Here is a 17,746-nt window from a genome sequence, read left to right on the forward strand (position 1 = left end):
ATTAAAACCACCGCGAAAAGTCTATTTTCCCGCTACCGCGAAATTAAATCCCCGCGAACTTAAATGCATTTACAGTACCCAGGCTACATCCAACCCAATGAGATGTCAGACGCCTATTTAAGATATTCCACCCCAACATTTGGGTATTAGCATTGACTCACAAGAGGCCTGTTTTTAAGAATTCAAGACCTTTTATTGGACGAGGAGAGAAAGTGTTACACCTTGTAGAGGACAGAACTAACAACAATGCATGCTGCACTTGTACATGTACTTCACGGGCACTGGAGGTGAGAGCAACACAGTTCTAAGCAAACGACTTTTGTCACATGATTGCATACTAGTCTTCAGAACCTGGTCAAGCCTCTGTATAATGTAACCTGAAGATTTATACATCTGTGCGGGCACTAGTAGCTTGTCTAAGTAATAATGCTGACTGCAGGTTTCACTACTGCAGGTGATAGACACTTCTGCAGACGAACACAGCATACTGGGAAGGCCGGTGAAGGAATGGTCCAATCTAATAATTGCATGGGATCCATCAAATTTACATTTATACATCTCTCTTCCATACAACTACTGTTATAATACTAACTATAACACCTAAACTTCCATATTTTTCATGTTAATAATTTCACATCTCGATGGTTAATATACTATATACTATAATCTTTTACCCATCCACCACTCAGAAACATTGTTAGCCCATTTTCTGGCTTGTGAATATTTTTTGGAGCAGTATTCACATAGATTTGGGAGTCTTTTAGCAATCAGGAGATCCAAGGGCATGGATTGAAGTCACAGTATTCAAGTAATTAAACCATCTTACCACAATTTTTTGATATCACAGAACACAGTATTTCCCAGTTATGTATAAAATGATGTTCTCAGCATTGGATCCACATTGGAATAATTCCTTCTTTACAAGAAAAAAATGTTCTTTCTAGTCCAGCTGTTGTGTTTTTACATCATTCCTCCCATACCCCCCATCCCTCCCATTCCCCCCATGCCGCCCATTCCTCCAGGCATTGCCGGCTCCTCCTTTGGAATTTCTGTGATGACAGATTCTGCCGTTGACAACAAAGATGCCACGCCCGCTGCGTCGACTATGGCTGTCCTCACAACCTACGGTGGCAAAGGAAAAGAGTTTTAAAATACTGTACAACACAACTGACAGTGACACAAAAGCAATCTCATGTTTGCAAAACTGAAGAGCACTCAGAACAATTGCTATTTCTTCTCTTGTCAATGGTGGGCCCAACCAGTGGAAAGGTTGCTAGAAATTTGGTCAGACTATGAAGAAAGTTATCTGTGATTTTGGGGGACAAGGTATATGCCATGTGTTAGTCATAGATTATAGCTATAGTCCTCATGGTTACAATGACATCTTTGACTGCAAGTATAACACTAAGTGTTACACAGTGCGTTTTTCCTAGGTTATAGTGAAAGAAAGTGCATCTGCAGCATACCTTTGTGGGGTCGATGATTCCAGACTTTATCAAGTCCACGTACTCTCCCTTCAGCGCATCGTAGCCTTCGTCAGCAGCCATCGCCTTGACCTTGTCCACGACCAGCATGCCCTCAATGCCTGCGTTCTTGGCTATCGTCATGCACGGCATCTGCAGGGCCTGTCTTACTATATCAACTCCTGTAAAGGATGAAAAATATTCACCATTAAGGTCTAAGCCAACCTTCAAGTCTATCTACAACTGAATATTTGTGAACACCTGAAAATTCCTAATATCATACATGAGTCAAAGTCTTGAGAAAACTTTCAACAGCATGGCTACTTAAGTCTTTGACAATGTCACAACTTACTAGTATATAAAACAGTTCTGCAAACTGAGGAAATTTCATTCATTCATTTATTCATACCAGATGCCACATCTAGACCTATACTTCCAACTATCCCGAGGCAACATTTGAGTTAACAGTAAATACATAGGGTGGTCAATCTATTACTCAAAACACTCCTGATCAGCTTTTGCCCATCCTACAGCCCAAAACAAATAGTATACCTGTCTTCTGGTCCTCGTTTTCACAGGTGATGCCGTCCAGCGCAGGGAGACACCTGAGGAGCGCGGTGCCACCACCGGGCACGATGCCCTCCTCTACTGCAGCTCTCGTTGCACACAGCGCGTCGTTCACACGGTCTTTCTTCTCGTTCACTTCAACTTCACTGGAGCCTCCAATCTGAGTAAAAAATTTGAAAGTTTTGTTTCATATTAGGGACCCGCTGAGCTCAAATTATCATTCTATCATTAAAGTTGTAGGAGGCATCAGATTTGGATTGGCTTGAGTAGACAAGTCTCTTCAGTTATCGATAAGATGGGGAAAGAATAATGAGTTCATCATTTGCCTCTGTCAGACCAACAATGTAAGCCATACCTACTCCAAACATAGTGCTACTGTAACACATTCAAATAACCAATGGTATCTTCCCATGAATGTATAGTCTACCTTTCTTTCATTCAACATAAATACGATAACTTTGCCAAAGTTTCAGAAACAGTACCTTCAAGACTGCAACACCATCTGACAGCTTGGCGAGTCTCTCGTTCAGTTTTTCCTTTTCGTACTCGGAGGTCGTTCCGTCAAGCTCTTCCATGATCTGTGCTGCCCGTTTCTCGATGTCCGCCTTGTTTCCCTTGCCCTTGAGAAGTAGCGTGTCGTCCTTGGTGACTACGACCTCTCCGACCTGTCCGAGGTCGTGTGGCTGAAGGTCTTCAAGTTTGACCTCCATGGCTTCATCACCAAATACCTAGTGGTAATACAAGTGGATTAAGTCACAAAATTACTTGCTTCCGATTGGCTGAGGAAAGATGACGATGTTCTAATATGCAGATGAGATTTCTACATGTTAACTGAATTTGTAGAGCCAAAATAACAGCCCCTTGGCATATCAGACTAGCTCTTGTATCTGTAAGACTGTATACCTGGTACAACCATCCTTTTGCACAACAAACCAGCTTTGCAGGCATACAGGACTTACCAAAAACAAAATGTTGAAAAGTTTCTTATAACGTCTTTCAAGTTCTAGAACTGCAAAGGCCAGAAATCTTACCATAGCTCCTGTGGCGATACCCATGTCCACGAGCTGGTTTTTCCTGTTGTCTCCAAAACCTGGAGCCTTCACTGCTACTATCTGCAGACCGACCTTTAACCTGTGGGGAGGCAGGTAGAGTGTATAGTATCTTAGGAACATGACATTGTATATATGGAAGACTTGTCCTACGAACAGGTTATGACAGCTATATCTGCAAGTGCTAGCATGGAAATGCTTGAGGTCAGAAAGACTAATCAATGCCAACATGTATTGATTCTGGGATTTAGTTCTTTCATCATTCCTCATAACAATGCATAACATTATGAAAATTAATGTTGTTTCTCACTATATTCCTGGGTTAATAATTAGTGGTTCTCTTGGACCTAGGTTTGTTCACTCACTCACTCACTCACTCACTCACTCACTCACTCACTCACTCACTCACTCACTCACTCACTCACTCACTCACTCACTCACTCACTCACTCACTCACTCACTCACTCACTCACTCACTCACTCACTCACTCACTCACTGTTTGTTGGGTTTGTTTATATCTTTTTCGATTGCAACAGGAATGAGATCATACTGGGTTGGGACATGATTCTACAATGTTTTTATCACTCAAATATCAGATAAAAGGGTTAGCAGTCATCCCCAAGGTCACTTCAGTTTTTTCCCCTTCCTTATGATCTTCACTGCTAAACTACAGATCATGACTTGAGTATTTGTACCTGTTGAGTACTAGTGTGCTGAGTGCTTCTCCGTCAATGTCCTCTGCGATGATGATGAGCGGTTTTCTCTGCTGGTTGGCGATCTCGAGCGCGGGAATGATGGACTGGACAGACGAGATCTTCTTTTGGCTCAGGAGGACAAACGCATCTTCGTACTGTACCTTCTGGCCTGGAGGATCATGGGGAATGTGGAATCATGGGTAAAACTGTTCTACCAGCTGCTAGTGGGATTTTACACTATCTTTTACTTCAAAATTCTTGTAGACATAACACATTCTATGACTTCTACAAGTATCATTAAACATTAAGCAATCCAGAAGTTACCAGAAAGGTTTGACATGTTGTTGCTGATTGAGTTTAATTTGAAAATTTAACTTTTAAAGGAAGAGCAGCAGGAGGCATCAGATTTGGATTGGCTTGAGTAGACAAGTCTCTTCATTTGTCGATAAGATGGGGAAAGAATAATGGGTTCATCATCTACCTCTGCTGCTCTTGATAAAACACTTGTCTTTCTATTCTAAAACTAGAAGTTAATATTGTGGATTTATCTTTCAATGTCTACTGTGTAACCTATGGACTTTTAAAAGTGATAGCTTGCACCTTTATTATTTCAACATTACACCCTCACAGCAGTTGTCTCACAGGTTTGGGCATAGAAGAAGTACAACTGGAAGGAAAAAGGAACCAAACCAGTGAAGTTTAGCATACCTTTAGCTGTGTTGATGAAGTAAGGAGAGATGTAACCTCTGTCGAACTTGAGACCCTCAATGATTTCAAGTTCATCAGATAGCGTCTTTCCGTCCTGTTAAGTAGATGAACAACATCTTATTTGGATTCAAGAAAAAAGTGAGCCATCCTTATAAGCTGGTGAAATTGCATGTCAAGACACAAAGAAAAATAAAAGAGGCATCAGATTTGGATTGGCTTGAGTAGACAAGCTTCTTCATTTGTCGATAAGATGGGGAAAGAATAATGAGTTCATCATTTGCCTCAGAAGCATTATTTACAAACAAAAATATTTATCTAAGTTACATTAGATATTCAAACACACTTAATGGTCCATGACCATAAACTGACCTTGACTGTGATGACGCCATTGCGGCCGACCTTCTTCATGGCATCGGAGATCAGATCACCGATGACCTTGTCACCATTGGCGGAGATGGTAGCAACCTGCGCGATCTCCTCTGGGGTAGTGACTGCTCGCGACATTTTCTTTAAGGCATCCACGACGACTTCAACCGCCATCATGACTCCTTGCCTGTAAAAAAATGTACACAAAGTTAAGTAGTCTTCAAGCATTCTGTTCATGTATAAAAAAAGCCTTTAAACTAAAGACAAGACAACATCTATGTGCAAGCACCTCTAACCCTTGCAAGTTGGAGAACATTAACCGGGATAGTGAATGTGTATCATGAATGATGCTTTTCTTTGACATTAAGAAAACCTTTATTCCTAGAAAAGTGCAATCATACAAGGAGAATTGACAACACTTCAGCATAAAGGAGGAGATCTTTTTATGTACCTGACTTCAATGGGGTTACCACCGCGGCTGATTTTATCGAAGCCTTCTTTGGCGATTGTGCGAGCAAGAACGGTTGCCGTTGTTGTACCATCTCCTGCCTCCTCGTTTGTGTTGTTTGCAACATCCTGCAAAAGAAGTCCAAACAAATTTTCAGCACAAGACGAAGAAGCCATAATAACGTATTCAAGCTATACTCAAAGATGTCTTTCCTACAAACTGACAAATCGTTAAGAAAAAAATAACAGTGAAAGAAGATTCAACATAGCACATTGCTTATATTGGACTGCCTTCCCTTGAGTCTTTGAAGGATCTAAATGATGTTATTTATTTATTTTTTATTTATTAATCTTTCAGGGTAGTCCCTACAGTTTTGATAAAACTGATTTCCAAGGGAGCCCAAATGAACATAATGGACATAAACATAAAGATAACAATAATCATATAACATAAAACGTAACTAAATCAAAATATGGATAATAACTTAAATGCGATTAGCCCAAATAATAACAACTCGAAGTCATTAATTGCAAAACTCATCACAATTGCAACAATAATCATATGAATAGAACATAACAGTACATAAATAAACGAAATCAAGCTAATTTTCAAATGTTATGAAGCAAGCTGTATTGTTGCTCAGACTGTCCAGAAGACAGGATATCTCTTGACCCCCTGCCAGCACCAGTGGGTTCTCCCTTTCGGGCTCTGGCACGAAACAGGGAGCTCATAGCGTGGACTTTCATCATTGCAACATGGCAGCCATTTTGCCATTGAGAAACGTAATCTCCAAGCAGATAGTACAGTAGCATAAGATAGTATCAAAAGCTGCCATGGGAGTGAAGCCGGCATAAAAGTGTATTTGTCTATGACTCCCTTTGGCCAGCTATACTACTTAGCCAGCTTTGATACTATCTTATGCCACTGGTAAATCTGCGTAGAGAATAGAGAAACACACTGCACAAGATAGTCCTATCTTACACTTCAAGAAGAAATACTCTTGATTTCCAATGTGACACTGGCATATACACACCTGTACAAGTTTGGCCCCAATGTTTTGCCATTTATCCTTCAGTTCTATCGCCTTGGCAACGGTCACGCCGTCCTTGGTGATCTTTGGGCTGCCCCAGCTCTGTTCTATGATGACATTACGACCCTGTGGATATAAATATTCATATTATATTGAAAGCTTCATGTATTATGTATTGCTTAACGAGTTTTGAATCCCCCCTCCCCTAGTATGCAGACTACTCATGCAGATTTTGAGGCATCAGATTTGGATTGGCTTGAGTAGACAAGCTTCTTCATTTATCGATAAGATGGGGAAAGAATAACGAGTTCATCATTTGCCTCAGTTGCAAGGAGCTGTATCTTGTAGTGTCAAACCTGTAATTATAGTGTCCACCTCTGTATAATCATCAGCTGGTGCAACTGCTGCTATGGCTTACATAATACAAAAATGTCCAATACTGATTTCTGATGCAATTCCTACATCTGTTTGCATCACTCTAGCAAGCATACCACTTTGTCAAGAAATTGCATGAAATATTAAATGGTACATGTAATTGCCAAGCCATGACCACAGTTTATGGTAAAGAAAAAAAAATTCACACTAACAAATGTTGGCTCTTCATGACATTTATGGGCATCAGCTGTCTTCTACAACCTTATAAGGTAGTTATGACCAAATTAGGACTTTGCATTGACCAGATGGGTTGAGATACATACAAGGAAATGCAAGAAGTCTGTAGCTATCATGAATTCTTTGAGTGTCACTTCAATAATGACTCCCAAACTTGCAGATGGATACTTGAAAATAACATTCTGAGTGTGAACAATGGTTTGTAAGTGATTGGCAGCTGCCAGTCAAGTACAAATGATTGACAACTGTCAATCATCATTGATTCAAACACCTACCTTGGGCCCTAACGTCACAGCTACAGCATCTGCAAGCTGGTCCACTCCCTGCAGCATGAGGGCGCGAGCGTCTGCTCCGAACTTGATGTCCTTGGCGTATCCTCGTCTGGCCACTGGCGCGAGCAGCCGAGACGCCGGACGCAGCTGGCGAACCAAGCCGGGTAGTCGGTACATCTTCAACTAGAGGCTGTATGGATAAGGAAGGAAGATGGTGAGAATACGAGAAAAGAAAGGTCAAAGAAATATGGACTGCTTTCGTAAGTTTCGATCTGAACTTCATGTAGCTTTGAGATCTGAATGTGTGAAACAAGTTGTCAATTTTCAGGAAATTTTGGCAGAAAAATTTGGTTTTCAGTGGATGAATAAGACTGATTCTAAATTCAATTGAGGCTGAAAATGTATGTTACTTATATCTACACAAGAATTAAGAGTGAGAATTATTACGCAAGAGGACAGCTACAGAACTGGTCTGAACCGGTTAGCAAGGCGTTTAAATAGGGGGAGCTTCAAGTTCAAACTTAAGTCCCCTCGGTGCGAGAGCAACAAATGGATTAACTCGTGTGAATCGTTGTGTTTACAAATCATAGATCAACATATCGAATTTATCGGTCGATACACATGGCGCCCACGTTGCCCCCTGCGCCCCCCTCCCCACAACCGGCAAAGTCAAACCCGGCTCTGACAAAAACGTGCACGAATGTTTCTCTCACATTATATTTTTCCAGGCAATTCTGTAGCTGTAAGCGTGTCACAAATAAACATCTAATTGCTGTAGTCATTGAACATACGTAAAACACATTCATGTTACGCCATCAGATTTAAATCACATCGATTGTGCACGCACGTGGTCACGCCAACTCTGCCTCTTTTCCAGAAACTTCGCACGCAACGTCCTCACTTTCTTCCTAAAAAAAATCCCTTTCACACATTTTCTCCAAATTCTGCTGCGCGTGCAAGATCTAATTGCTGTTCGGGACTTACTGTGTAAAAATGGAGATTGAGGGGTCCAGGAGAGAAGAGAAAACCGGGAGGAAAGGTGCAGCGCCTCTTCTTGCCCTGGTCCTGTGTGAATCGCGTCCACTTTGAAAGACTGATCCTATGTGGTCGAGGTCATTCGCCCTCCCAAATATGGTAATTACAGGAGGCCCCAAACCATGTATAACACTTATTTCACTTACGTAAATATCAATTAATTATCGTTTTAAGTATTGCAAGCGGCAAAATATGTAGAGCTATGTACATAATAATATCTGAATATAAAAGATACAAAGGTGTTGCCCAAATAGTTTGAAAAATATTACTTTAAACTTATGTAACACCGATATGCTACGTGCGGGGCCTTTTTTCTGGAACCTACCGGCAACTTGCTTCACAAATGTGAATGATAAACTGTGAAAGAAAGAAAGTACATGAATCCAAACTGATGGTAAAGCTTCAAGTTGACGTTTGTGATACAAAGGATGGATCTGTTGTTTTAAATATCACATTTACTCAATGAAATCATATAAAAACCTCATACTTCCGGTCTGATCAGTTCTCGAGCTCTCCCGGAAGTGATCGTGTGCGCATGTGCGTGGGGACCATGTGTGCATGTATGATCAGTTTCTAGCATTTTCGTCCTTCAGCGTGCGGGTGACGCAAGGGAAAGCTGCACTTTTGCTTCAAAATGGTGAGATTTCTGCGTTTCTCTTGGACACTATATGATTTAGCTGGCAAGTAGATTCAGACATATTTGATCTATGTTGTCATGAAATAGAAAATGCCAATACCTAGTGTATTTTTGTCTATCTTGTCACATGCACATGTGTGCTGGACACGCACGTGGGAGGGGGGTTTAAAATTATCTAAGAAAGGTTTTGTTCAGAACTTCAAGTACAAGTAATATTGCAATCATTTCAAATCAAAATTCTTAGTGTAGATAGTGACGTACCGTGTATTTTGATACGATCAGCGATTATAGCCTTGCTATAGGGTGGTCACATAAATTCATAATTTAACTAAAATTATGTTGAAAATTGCAAAGCTTCTACCTGCAGTGTATAAATTTGCAACTTGTACAATGCAAGATGTTGATTAAAGCCCAGTAACTAACTATGGCATTGAATATGCTGAAACTTTTATTCTTAGGAATAGGAATTAGGGTTGAAGTGTCCCTAGTGTTTTGCATGTACAGACCTTGAGGTCATAGGTCATTGAGAATTTGAACATCATGGGCTACATTTGGGTCCAAGTTGACTAAGTTCCCAAAGATGCGTAGAAAACATTGCAACCAAAAATGGACAAAGTACAAAGGATAGAGATTTCAAAATGAGTGATGTGGTCAAATGTCCCTATTCACAAAAGAAGCAGCTGTTGTATGTGCCCTTACTTGGGGACCATCTCAGCCACTACCAACTTGGGACCTGAGAGATGTGTGTGTTCACACAGGAACTTTGTCCTGCTAAAGGGCCATAACCACGCCCCTTTCCCATTATCCTTTGTGTTAGTTACAGACTTGCTGATATGATTTCTAAAAGAATGGTTAAAAATAAAAACACTCCTTTTTTCAAATCATTGGCACTGTCTTAGCTTCCTAGGATTCATTATCATCATCATTATCAGTTGATGTACTTAAACAAGACTGGGTTATGTAATGAGAAGTGGAATGGCTTTCTAGTGTTTAAATCAATTCCTCATTTTTCCACAGGCGAGAGCACTGAAAAGCTTCATTCCACTCTTCGACCGGGTCTTAGTGCAGAAATTAGCAGCAGAGACCACAACAAAAGGGGGCATTATGCTTCCGGAGAAGGCTGTCGGAAAAGTTCTGGACGCAACGGTGGTCGCTGTTGGGCCTGGATCAAGAAACTCTGTAAGTTTCTTCTTTTTATAGTTTGTTCAAATGTTGCGTAGTTTGAAAGAAAGCCAAAGTATGTATTCTGGTGCCTTTGTTTGATGTGGTACCAGGGAAAATCTTCAGTATTGCTGCAATTAAGTTCCGCTACTGTAAGTGTAACTGAATTTTTCCTCTCTGTTTTACAGAAAGGTGACCTCATGGCTTGCAGTGTGAAGCCAGGAGACAGAGTGCTCCTCCCAGAGTATGGAGGCACCAAGCTCAAGCTAGAAGACCAGGTAATCTACTAAGGCCACACCGACTTAATTTCTTGGTTCACGGATTCGCTCGCTCCTATTTTTTGGGAAAAAAAATAAAAATAAAAATCACCACTCAGCAAATTTTCACCATTAATGAAACCATTCACCAACTTTCTGGTATAGCAAATTGGCCTTTATATTATAAGCTCCTTAAAGTGTGGGTACAGGTGCTGTTACTGTACAAAAATAGTGTTTTTGTACTTTTTTCCAGCTGAAAACGTTTTTCTTTATGTTTTGGATTAGCCGTTACCTTTACCCCAACCATTATTCATTTTTATTTTTATTTCGCCCTCTCGCTCCATATTTTTTATGAAAAAATCCGTGAACCAAGAAATTAAATTGGTGTAGCCTAAGAGTCTGTTTGTGTGAACACGTGCCAGGATCACAACATTGTTAACAATGAAAGATAAGGTATTCTTGTGTAGTCTCCTTCAAGGGCAAAATGGCTGCCATGTTGCAATGATGAAAGTCCATGCTATGAGCTCCCTGTTTCGTGCCAGAGCCCGAAAGGGAGAACCCACTGGTGCTGGCAGGGGGTCGAGAGATATCCTGTCTTCTGGACGGTCTGAGCAACACTTTCTAACCAAATGCCTATCTCTTATCATCATATAGTATACACAACACCAAGTCTTTATGTAAAGTATCTTCTTCAAATTCTTGTACAGGTTCTGCTAACTTTTGATGGGTATAGAGCAAGACACAATTGAAGCTATGATCTTGAGAAATTTACTGACATCTGCATATATCCTTGTCTTTTCAGGAGTACCACCTCTTCAGGGACGGAGACATTCTTGGCAAATTCTTGGAGTCGGAGGGTGGCAAATGATGATAGCATAATGATAAGGTCTCTTTACTGTACAACACTGTTCCATGTCAGAGGAGAAGAAAATATGTCGAGGTGTATGAATGTGGTATAGTCTGATATTGACAAGAAAAATTATGGACACTAAAAAGACATATTCCAATATTGTCACATTCTGAAAGAGTAGAAGTTTCCCTAAATGGAAGATAAAATACCTGGTAGTGCTACTCTGTAAACAGAGTCCAGTATAGGGGTTTGGGGTATATTGGATTCGGAATGATCATCTGTTGTATGAAGCCTTTTGTTGATATTCTCTGTACTTGGTATAGCCTGGTAGAAAGGCTAGTTAGGCTACTTGCATTACTTGTATCAACTTTCTATGCCCTCTGTTACTAAGTCTTAGTACAAGTCGGCTGTAGTTATCACTAATCAGGATGTTCTGTGATTCCCAATAAACATGATATCATTCCTACAGATATTTCTTTATTTCTGCAAGTTTTTCTGTTTATAATTCACACTGATTGTAGAGTGTAACACTGATTGCAAGCAACAGCACATCCACATTGGGAACTAATATGGTAAATGCCTTTTATTGGGGATTTCATTTAGCAATATGGAGATATTGGGTTTTTGCAAATACTAGTAAGACCCCTGTCACATTTGGAGAAAACAGATCACGGACGGCAATTCTGCGGCAATCGCCTGAGCCTCACTCATAATAATAACTTTATTGCACAACAATTGTACAGGGTACAAAGTATGGCTTATAAGTTGTACGTGACAGGGATGGTTTTCAGGTGAGAAATATTTGCAACCCTCTGTCGATCTTAAATATGGCCGATCTTCGATCAATAAGCCCGAAGATCGTGGATAATGTGCAGGTTTTACTACTACAGTACTACTTGTGGTTTTTAGTTGAGACAAGGGGTTAGGCAGGCATGAGAGAACAAGCTTTTTCATGGTAGTTCATAATGATGAGGCTATCTGGGAAACTAGGAAACCATGGCAAAAGTTTCAATATTTGTAGTATAAAAAGCAATTTGTCAAGACATGAACAAGAGGAAGGCATGCTTAAATGCAGTCACATTCAGTTGTTACTCTTGTTTATGGACACTGACTCTAAATTACTAACAATTAAGCTTGCAGGTCATTTTAGCCTCCTAACTTCCAGCTTTTGGCCAACAAAGTTTCAATGTCTGAAAAGTATGTAATTCAGACAACTAGTGTATGATTTGTGTTCTAATGCATTTCAGTTTTATATTGTTAAACTGTATTAGCTGGATAGCTTAATATTAATGTTTAAGGAACGGAAAAAAATCCCTATCTACTGAATTTTTTTCTGGACTATAATCTGTATCATTTTTTCCTAGGCCTTAAAATGCATGTGAAATATGAAATATGATGAAGTACTGAACTTTTTTTTCTAAACATAGCTAGAGACTAGAGAATTTATAAGTGTACTCTATATATGGCCAATGGTTTCAAGTAAGAATAATACTCATCATGTTCATTAAAATGAAAATTTATTCAAAATATACAACTGTCAACACATTTACAAACATACAAGGCCTTCACAATATAAGAAACAGTTACAGTCCATTTACACAAAATACAAACTTCACGCCATTTACAAACTAACATACAGGCTTTTTTAAATCTAACTTCATTATTTCTGAAATCTTCTATTCCTAAATTCCACATATTGCACTTCTGTTCAGTCGGGTGAAATTTCGGTTATCATTTTGAGTAAAAGCATGATATTGCACAGTATACTGAATAGAAAAGCAGCCGAAATTAAAACCAATTTTCCTCCTGCCCTATCACAAGAACGCGTCAGAACAGTTTTGGTCGTTTCATTTAAAGCTATAAAGCTAAGCCATTGAGGCGTCGCCAAAAGTGTCGGTACATCTAGCAAGAGAGCTAACTGTCCTCTACTTATGCATCACATTACATGCACGTCGCAACAGTTTTGGTCACTTCACATCTAAAGCTAGAAGGGTCCGCTATTGAGTCGACGTCAAAAATGTCAACATTTCGTTAGGAACTGTCCAGTTCATCAGTACTCCTGCGATTGTGAGGACGGGTGGGACTCGCCGGCGGTTTTCTTCCCGGTCTTCTTGGGCAGGAGCTGGTTGTGGATGTTGGGGAGCACGCCGCCTTGCGCGATGGTCACTCCGGACATGAGCTGGTTCAACTCCTCGTCGTTTCTCACCGCAAGCTGGATATGGCGGGGGATGATCCTGAAACAATCAGAAATGCAAAACGAATTAAAAATTACTAAGAATTTTTTTTAAAAGAGGGGAACGACTCCAAGTCATCCTGTACAACCTGTAAGATTTAAACTTTAGGAAAGCGGTAGTAGTATACGATATCGTATATACATGGCTCCAGACCGAATGTGTGAGCGTCAAAACTTTATCTTTACAAAACGTCAGTCGGAACTGGCGGCGACACGTGTTCACCCACGAAAAGTTCTCCATGAGAAAAATTGCGAGCATACATTTGTCAATGAAACCGTTAACGTTATCAGTGCATGATCAAGTTGGCAATGGTGGCGGGTTCGGAACAGTCGACACAATATGGCAAAGGTAGCTACGTCATTCTGCATGGGTTGAAAAAAAAGCATTACCTGCTCTTCTTGTTGTCTCTGGCCGCGTTACCGGACAGCTCCAAAACTTCGGCGGTCAGGTACTCCAGCACGGCCGCCAGGTACACGGGAGCGCCCGCTCCTATCCGCTCCGCGTACTTCCCCTTGGACAGATATCTCTTGATACGGCCGACTGGGAACTGTAGACCCGCCTTGGCTGACTTGGTCCGCTGGCTACCGGCGGCTTTGGCGCCCGCTGCTTTTCCCTTACCGCGTCCAGACATTGTTGTACTTTACTCGAAGATTCCACCACGTGAACAGAAGGCTGAGACTGAAGTGACAGGCTAGGCGCGTGACGGTACAAAGGAACACTCAAGAAATGCCTGTACGGCGTGCTCTTTTGTGCCGTCTTATATAGCTCTCACACAGGTGTATTAGACAATAGAATGTGCAGGTGCATAGGCTCCACCTGACAACTATCTGTTGATTGGTCCTTAAAGTCTAATTTGTTCGCCGGTGTTACTTCATATTCACTAACGATTTAGACACGTGCGATTTATTGTTTTTAGATATTTGGGTTATATACATATATATCAATCAATTTAATAAAAAATTGAAATATGTTACGCATTATTCTAGGGTTTACTGAGCAAAGATACTGCACATACAACATAACGTACATTGCAGAAATGTGAAATCGTCAAAGGCAATATCAGCAGATACGATAAGACCGGATCCTGATTGTACCGTCACAATTATAGCTCAACCAATGGTGGCATGGCAATTAGTGGCTCGGCCAATAAGAGTAGGGCTGTATGTTCGTCAAATATTTGCATTTTTATGCTTTATTTTTCATTTGTAACTAAGTCTTGACGGAGGTGGGGGCTATGCGATCGGTATGTTACATTGGTTGTACTTACTTACTTAGACTTAGGGGCTCCCGTGTCGTCCGACACATGAGGCAGTCAGGTTGGCCCAGCAAGCTCTGTCGGCAGCTATCCTCTGTATATCCCTCCAGTTGATGTTAGCTGTTTGTAGGTCTCTCTCGATGGTGTGCCTGTAATTCATCCTTGATTGTACTGGTATGTGCATATTTCTCGATACCCGCAAGGAGGCGTTATTTTCGGTTACCTGTCGGATAGGGGTGGTAATGACATACCAATTGCGTACCCCTCTAGGGGGTAATGAAGTGTCGGCCATATTGGATCCGCCGAGCTGGGAGGAGATTTCCGGGTTCATAGTCGCGCGAACTTTTCGACGATTTTCGTCCTTTCCGAGGAAAAATGCAAAGTTTCGCGACGATTTTATGAAGGAGTAAACTTTTCTCGTCGTTGTTAACGAGGTAGGTGACAAATATTCGATTCTGTTTACTCTTAACATACCCCTTTCCGTCGAGAAGTGCTGAAGATGGAATGTATGGGGGCGTAGAAAGATACAAACTTTATCAACTGTAAACTTTGCCCGACGTCCTTTTCCTATTGTTCTTTTGTCCCCGCCACTCTTGTGCTTGATGCATGCTATCAATGTTGGGCAGGTTCCATAGATAGCTGCCCTGCCATGAGAGCGGCGCTGTGGGACGGAAGTGAGTGGTACGGGATGGTATGGGGATGTGGTACCCTGGACGGGGGGAGGGGGGCAACCCTCGCCCGCCATTTTCTCGCAAAGTGGTAGAAATGATGTGCGTGCCATTGTGATATTCCTATGGGACGTCCGTCGGAATTCTTCTACTCCACAAGTGTTTTTTGTATGAGGACATTTGTGAGCTATTTTATTTGCTTTAAACTCTGTTCATTGCACAATCACAAGGTTGCAAGGGTCAAACGTTTTCAACCCCTGATGTCGGTACCTTGTCATGCAAACTATATAACCTCAGAAAACGTATCAGCTCTGAGTTTCATTACTTTTAAGAATCAAGGTGACAAGGCCAATACCTTGTATTAATTAACCTTAACACGTGGATAGTTAAGGATACGTTTCAAGTGCTGAGAGCATATGATTTTTAAACATCAACAGAAACTTTGTCAGTTGTTAATTTATGGTTGAAAGTTCAAACTGAAAGTATTATCATCTACCTGAAGAATAAAAGCAAAAATGCATTGTTCTATGATAATGGTAATGTTTTAGTGGCAATCTATTAGTGTGACTTTGATATGCATTTGGCATCTTCTTGTTCGTATACTACAATGCTACCGGTATCTTGAATTGTATTACATTTTACAATAATTTAGAAGCATTTGTGGTAATTTTAAACGTATGCAAAATGCTAACAAAACAGGAGTGTTAAAATTTTGAGCTGTGTCAAGTTTTGCCTGGTCAGACTGACTTTTATATATAAGTGTTTCTGAACCTGATATTATGATTGTCTGCCAACAAGAGGAGCCAAATTAAAAATAAAATGGCCTGCTCATTTCCAGGCCACTGAACACACACAATAGTGTTTCCTGCTCACGTTTAAACTACACAAGTCTTTTCTTGGTAAACTGTGCCAGAAAAAAATCACTCATGAAATTTGTTTCATAAATTTCTTCAAAGCTTTAACCCAAAGAGGAGGTACAGTGTGAAAAACAATGTGGCAAGTTGCTATTAAAGTCCTGATTTATGATAGTCCAAAGTTCATAAATCATGGTCGGCTCCTGGCACTGTAGTTCAAGATTGGTAAACAATGGTTTGGCTGCCATGTATGTGTTTGTTCTGAACGTATGGTGGAACACAATATACTAATCGCTGTTTTAATAGATATATATTTTTCATGATGGAAAGGTTATATTTTTCAAAACTTCCTGCCTTTTTATTGAATTGTAGTAGACCCAACCAACCTGTAATTAGCAATTAGACAATTATATATGCCCTGCTTGATTTTCAAATGTCATTTGTTTTTTGGCTTTTTTCGTTTCTCACTATAATTCTGTACATGGACAACTCCGTGACAAGTTGTATTTTGATAGAATAGCTTTAAATGTTGACTATTGTATTGTAAATATTGTAACATGATAATTGATTAATTTTTCTTGCTGGAAGAAGATGAAAGGAGTTTTAAGTAGTGTTGAAACGAGTGACATGCAGCAAACATGGTGCATTGATTGCTAATGGCGTGAAGTCAATGTTTTGAAACGCTAAACATTCGAAACCTGTTTATCACGTAAACAAATCACAAGGAATTAGGAACAAGTTGTGAAATGTGGTGTAATGGTTGGAGAACTAGCAGTAAAAGAGTCTTCATCATATGTTTGTATATCTGCTTTTGATTTGGATCTGGTATAATAAGGAATGTTTCTGCTTGCATGAACAAAATGAGAAGTGAAAGCTGAAAATTGTAGACACATTGTTTTATGCCTGGCTGTTCTCTTCATCTTATTGTTTGCAACTAGCATCAAATATGGTTGTATACTATATCACACAGCATTTGTTGTAATAGGAATTTGTAAAGTCTCAAGCATAGCCATCTGATCGTCAAACTTTAAAGGTAAATTTTAAGACCAAAATTCTACTCTCTTCGCTTCAAAAACTTCGAAGCTGTTGTGTTATGAAGGACGCTAAAAATAGTGGAAGAACTTAATCTCTACCTCACTGGATGAAAAGAATCCAGTTGGATGATGATAATGATGATAGCCTTTGGGCTTACACTTAACTTTAAAGGCGTGATACTAGATATCTCTTGTGAAGTTGTGTTTTGTTTTAGAACTGTTTCACTTTCAGGAAAGCTATAGTCAGGAATCACACTTTCAGTTCAGGCAAGGCCACAGGAACCTCCTGTGTCTGATAGGCTTATCATGGGAAACATATTGTGTTGAAATGGGTCCGGAAACCCTAAAGTAAAGTCCTCTCTCTTCTGTCCGCTTCCCTTGAAAGCCATTTTTCAACCATGAGCAGACAACTTGTCATCATTTGTCACGAAACGCACCATCCCACGAGTAAGGACTTGCAAGGATGTACATATACCAGTACATTCAAACTCAGAGAACATACTGTCGGCTATCTTACTTTTTATTAGCCTGCTTTAGTGTTAGTGTTACA

At 40.3% G+C, this 17,746-nt stretch overlaps 3 protein-coding genes and 2 non-coding genes across 6 annotated transcripts; 2 read left to right on the top strand and 3 right to left on the bottom strand.

Annotated features, from left to right (window-relative positions):
* Positions 1-171: 171 nt before the first annotated feature.
* LOC118424526 (60 kDa heat shock protein, mitochondrial-like) lies at positions 172-8,371 on the bottom strand. 2 transcript variants are annotated; one of them, XM_035833114.1, is made up of 12 exons: positions 8,196-8,371; positions 7,215-7,401; positions 6,331-6,453; positions 5,301-5,425; positions 4,853-5,036; positions 4,484-4,577; positions 3,776-3,944; positions 3,062-3,161; positions 2,513-2,758; positions 2,016-2,190; positions 1,467-1,645; positions 172-1,122 (listed from the first exon to the last, which is right to left on the bottom strand). In XM_035833114.1, the coding sequence occupies exons 2-12, from the start codon at positions 7,386-7,388 to the stop codon at positions 961-963; spliced, it is 1,731 nt and encodes a 576-aa protein (XP_035689007.1). In that variant the 5' UTR covers positions 7,389-7,401; positions 8,196-8,371; the 3' UTR covers positions 172-960. The 2 variants fall into 2 exon arrangements, with proteins under 2 accessions (XP_035689007.1, XP_035689006.1); XM_035833113.1 differs by having other exon boundaries at positions 834-1,122; positions 7,215-7,394; positions 8,196-8,332.
* Positions 5,932-6,051, bottom strand: LOC118425195. Its single transcript, XR_004832286.1, has one exon. It is a non-coding gene; the product is annotated as a small nucleolar RNA SNORD22 (small nucleolar RNA).
* A 327-nt stretch (positions 8,372-8,698) lies between the features above and the next one.
* Positions 8,699-11,621, top strand: LOC118424530 (10 kDa heat shock protein, mitochondrial-like). Its single transcript, XM_035833118.1, has 4 exons — positions 8,699-8,883; positions 9,901-10,062; positions 10,233-10,322; positions 11,104-11,621. Exons 1-4 carry the CDS (start codon positions 8,881-8,883, stop codon positions 11,167-11,169), a joined length of 321 nt encoding a protein of 106 aa, XP_035689011.1. The 5' UTR covers positions 8,699-8,880; the 3' UTR covers positions 11,170-11,621.
* Positions 10,798-10,917, top strand: LOC118425196. The gene has a single exon (XR_004832287.1). It is a non-coding gene; the product is annotated as a small nucleolar RNA SNORD22 (small nucleolar RNA).
* A 1,034-nt stretch (positions 11,622-12,655) lies between the features above and the next one.
* LOC118424529 (late histone H2A.1-like) lies at positions 12,656-14,137 on the bottom strand. The gene is made up of 2 exons (XM_035833117.1): positions 13,775-14,137; positions 12,656-13,385 (listed from the first exon to the last, which is right to left on the bottom strand). The coding sequence occupies exons 1-2, from the start codon at positions 14,014-14,016 to the stop codon at positions 13,202-13,204; spliced, it is 426 nt and encodes a 141-aa protein (XP_035689010.1). The 5' UTR covers positions 14,017-14,137; the 3' UTR covers positions 12,656-13,201.
* Between the last annotated feature and the right edge of the window lie 3,609 nt (positions 14,138-17,746).

This window comes from Branchiostoma floridae, chromosome 10, assembly GCF_000003815.2.
Source record: "Branchiostoma floridae strain S238N-H82 chromosome 10, Bfl_VNyyK, whole genome shotgun sequence".
Lineage (NCBI taxonomy): Eukaryota > Metazoa > Chordata > Leptocardii > Amphioxiformes > Branchiostomatidae > Branchiostoma > Branchiostoma floridae.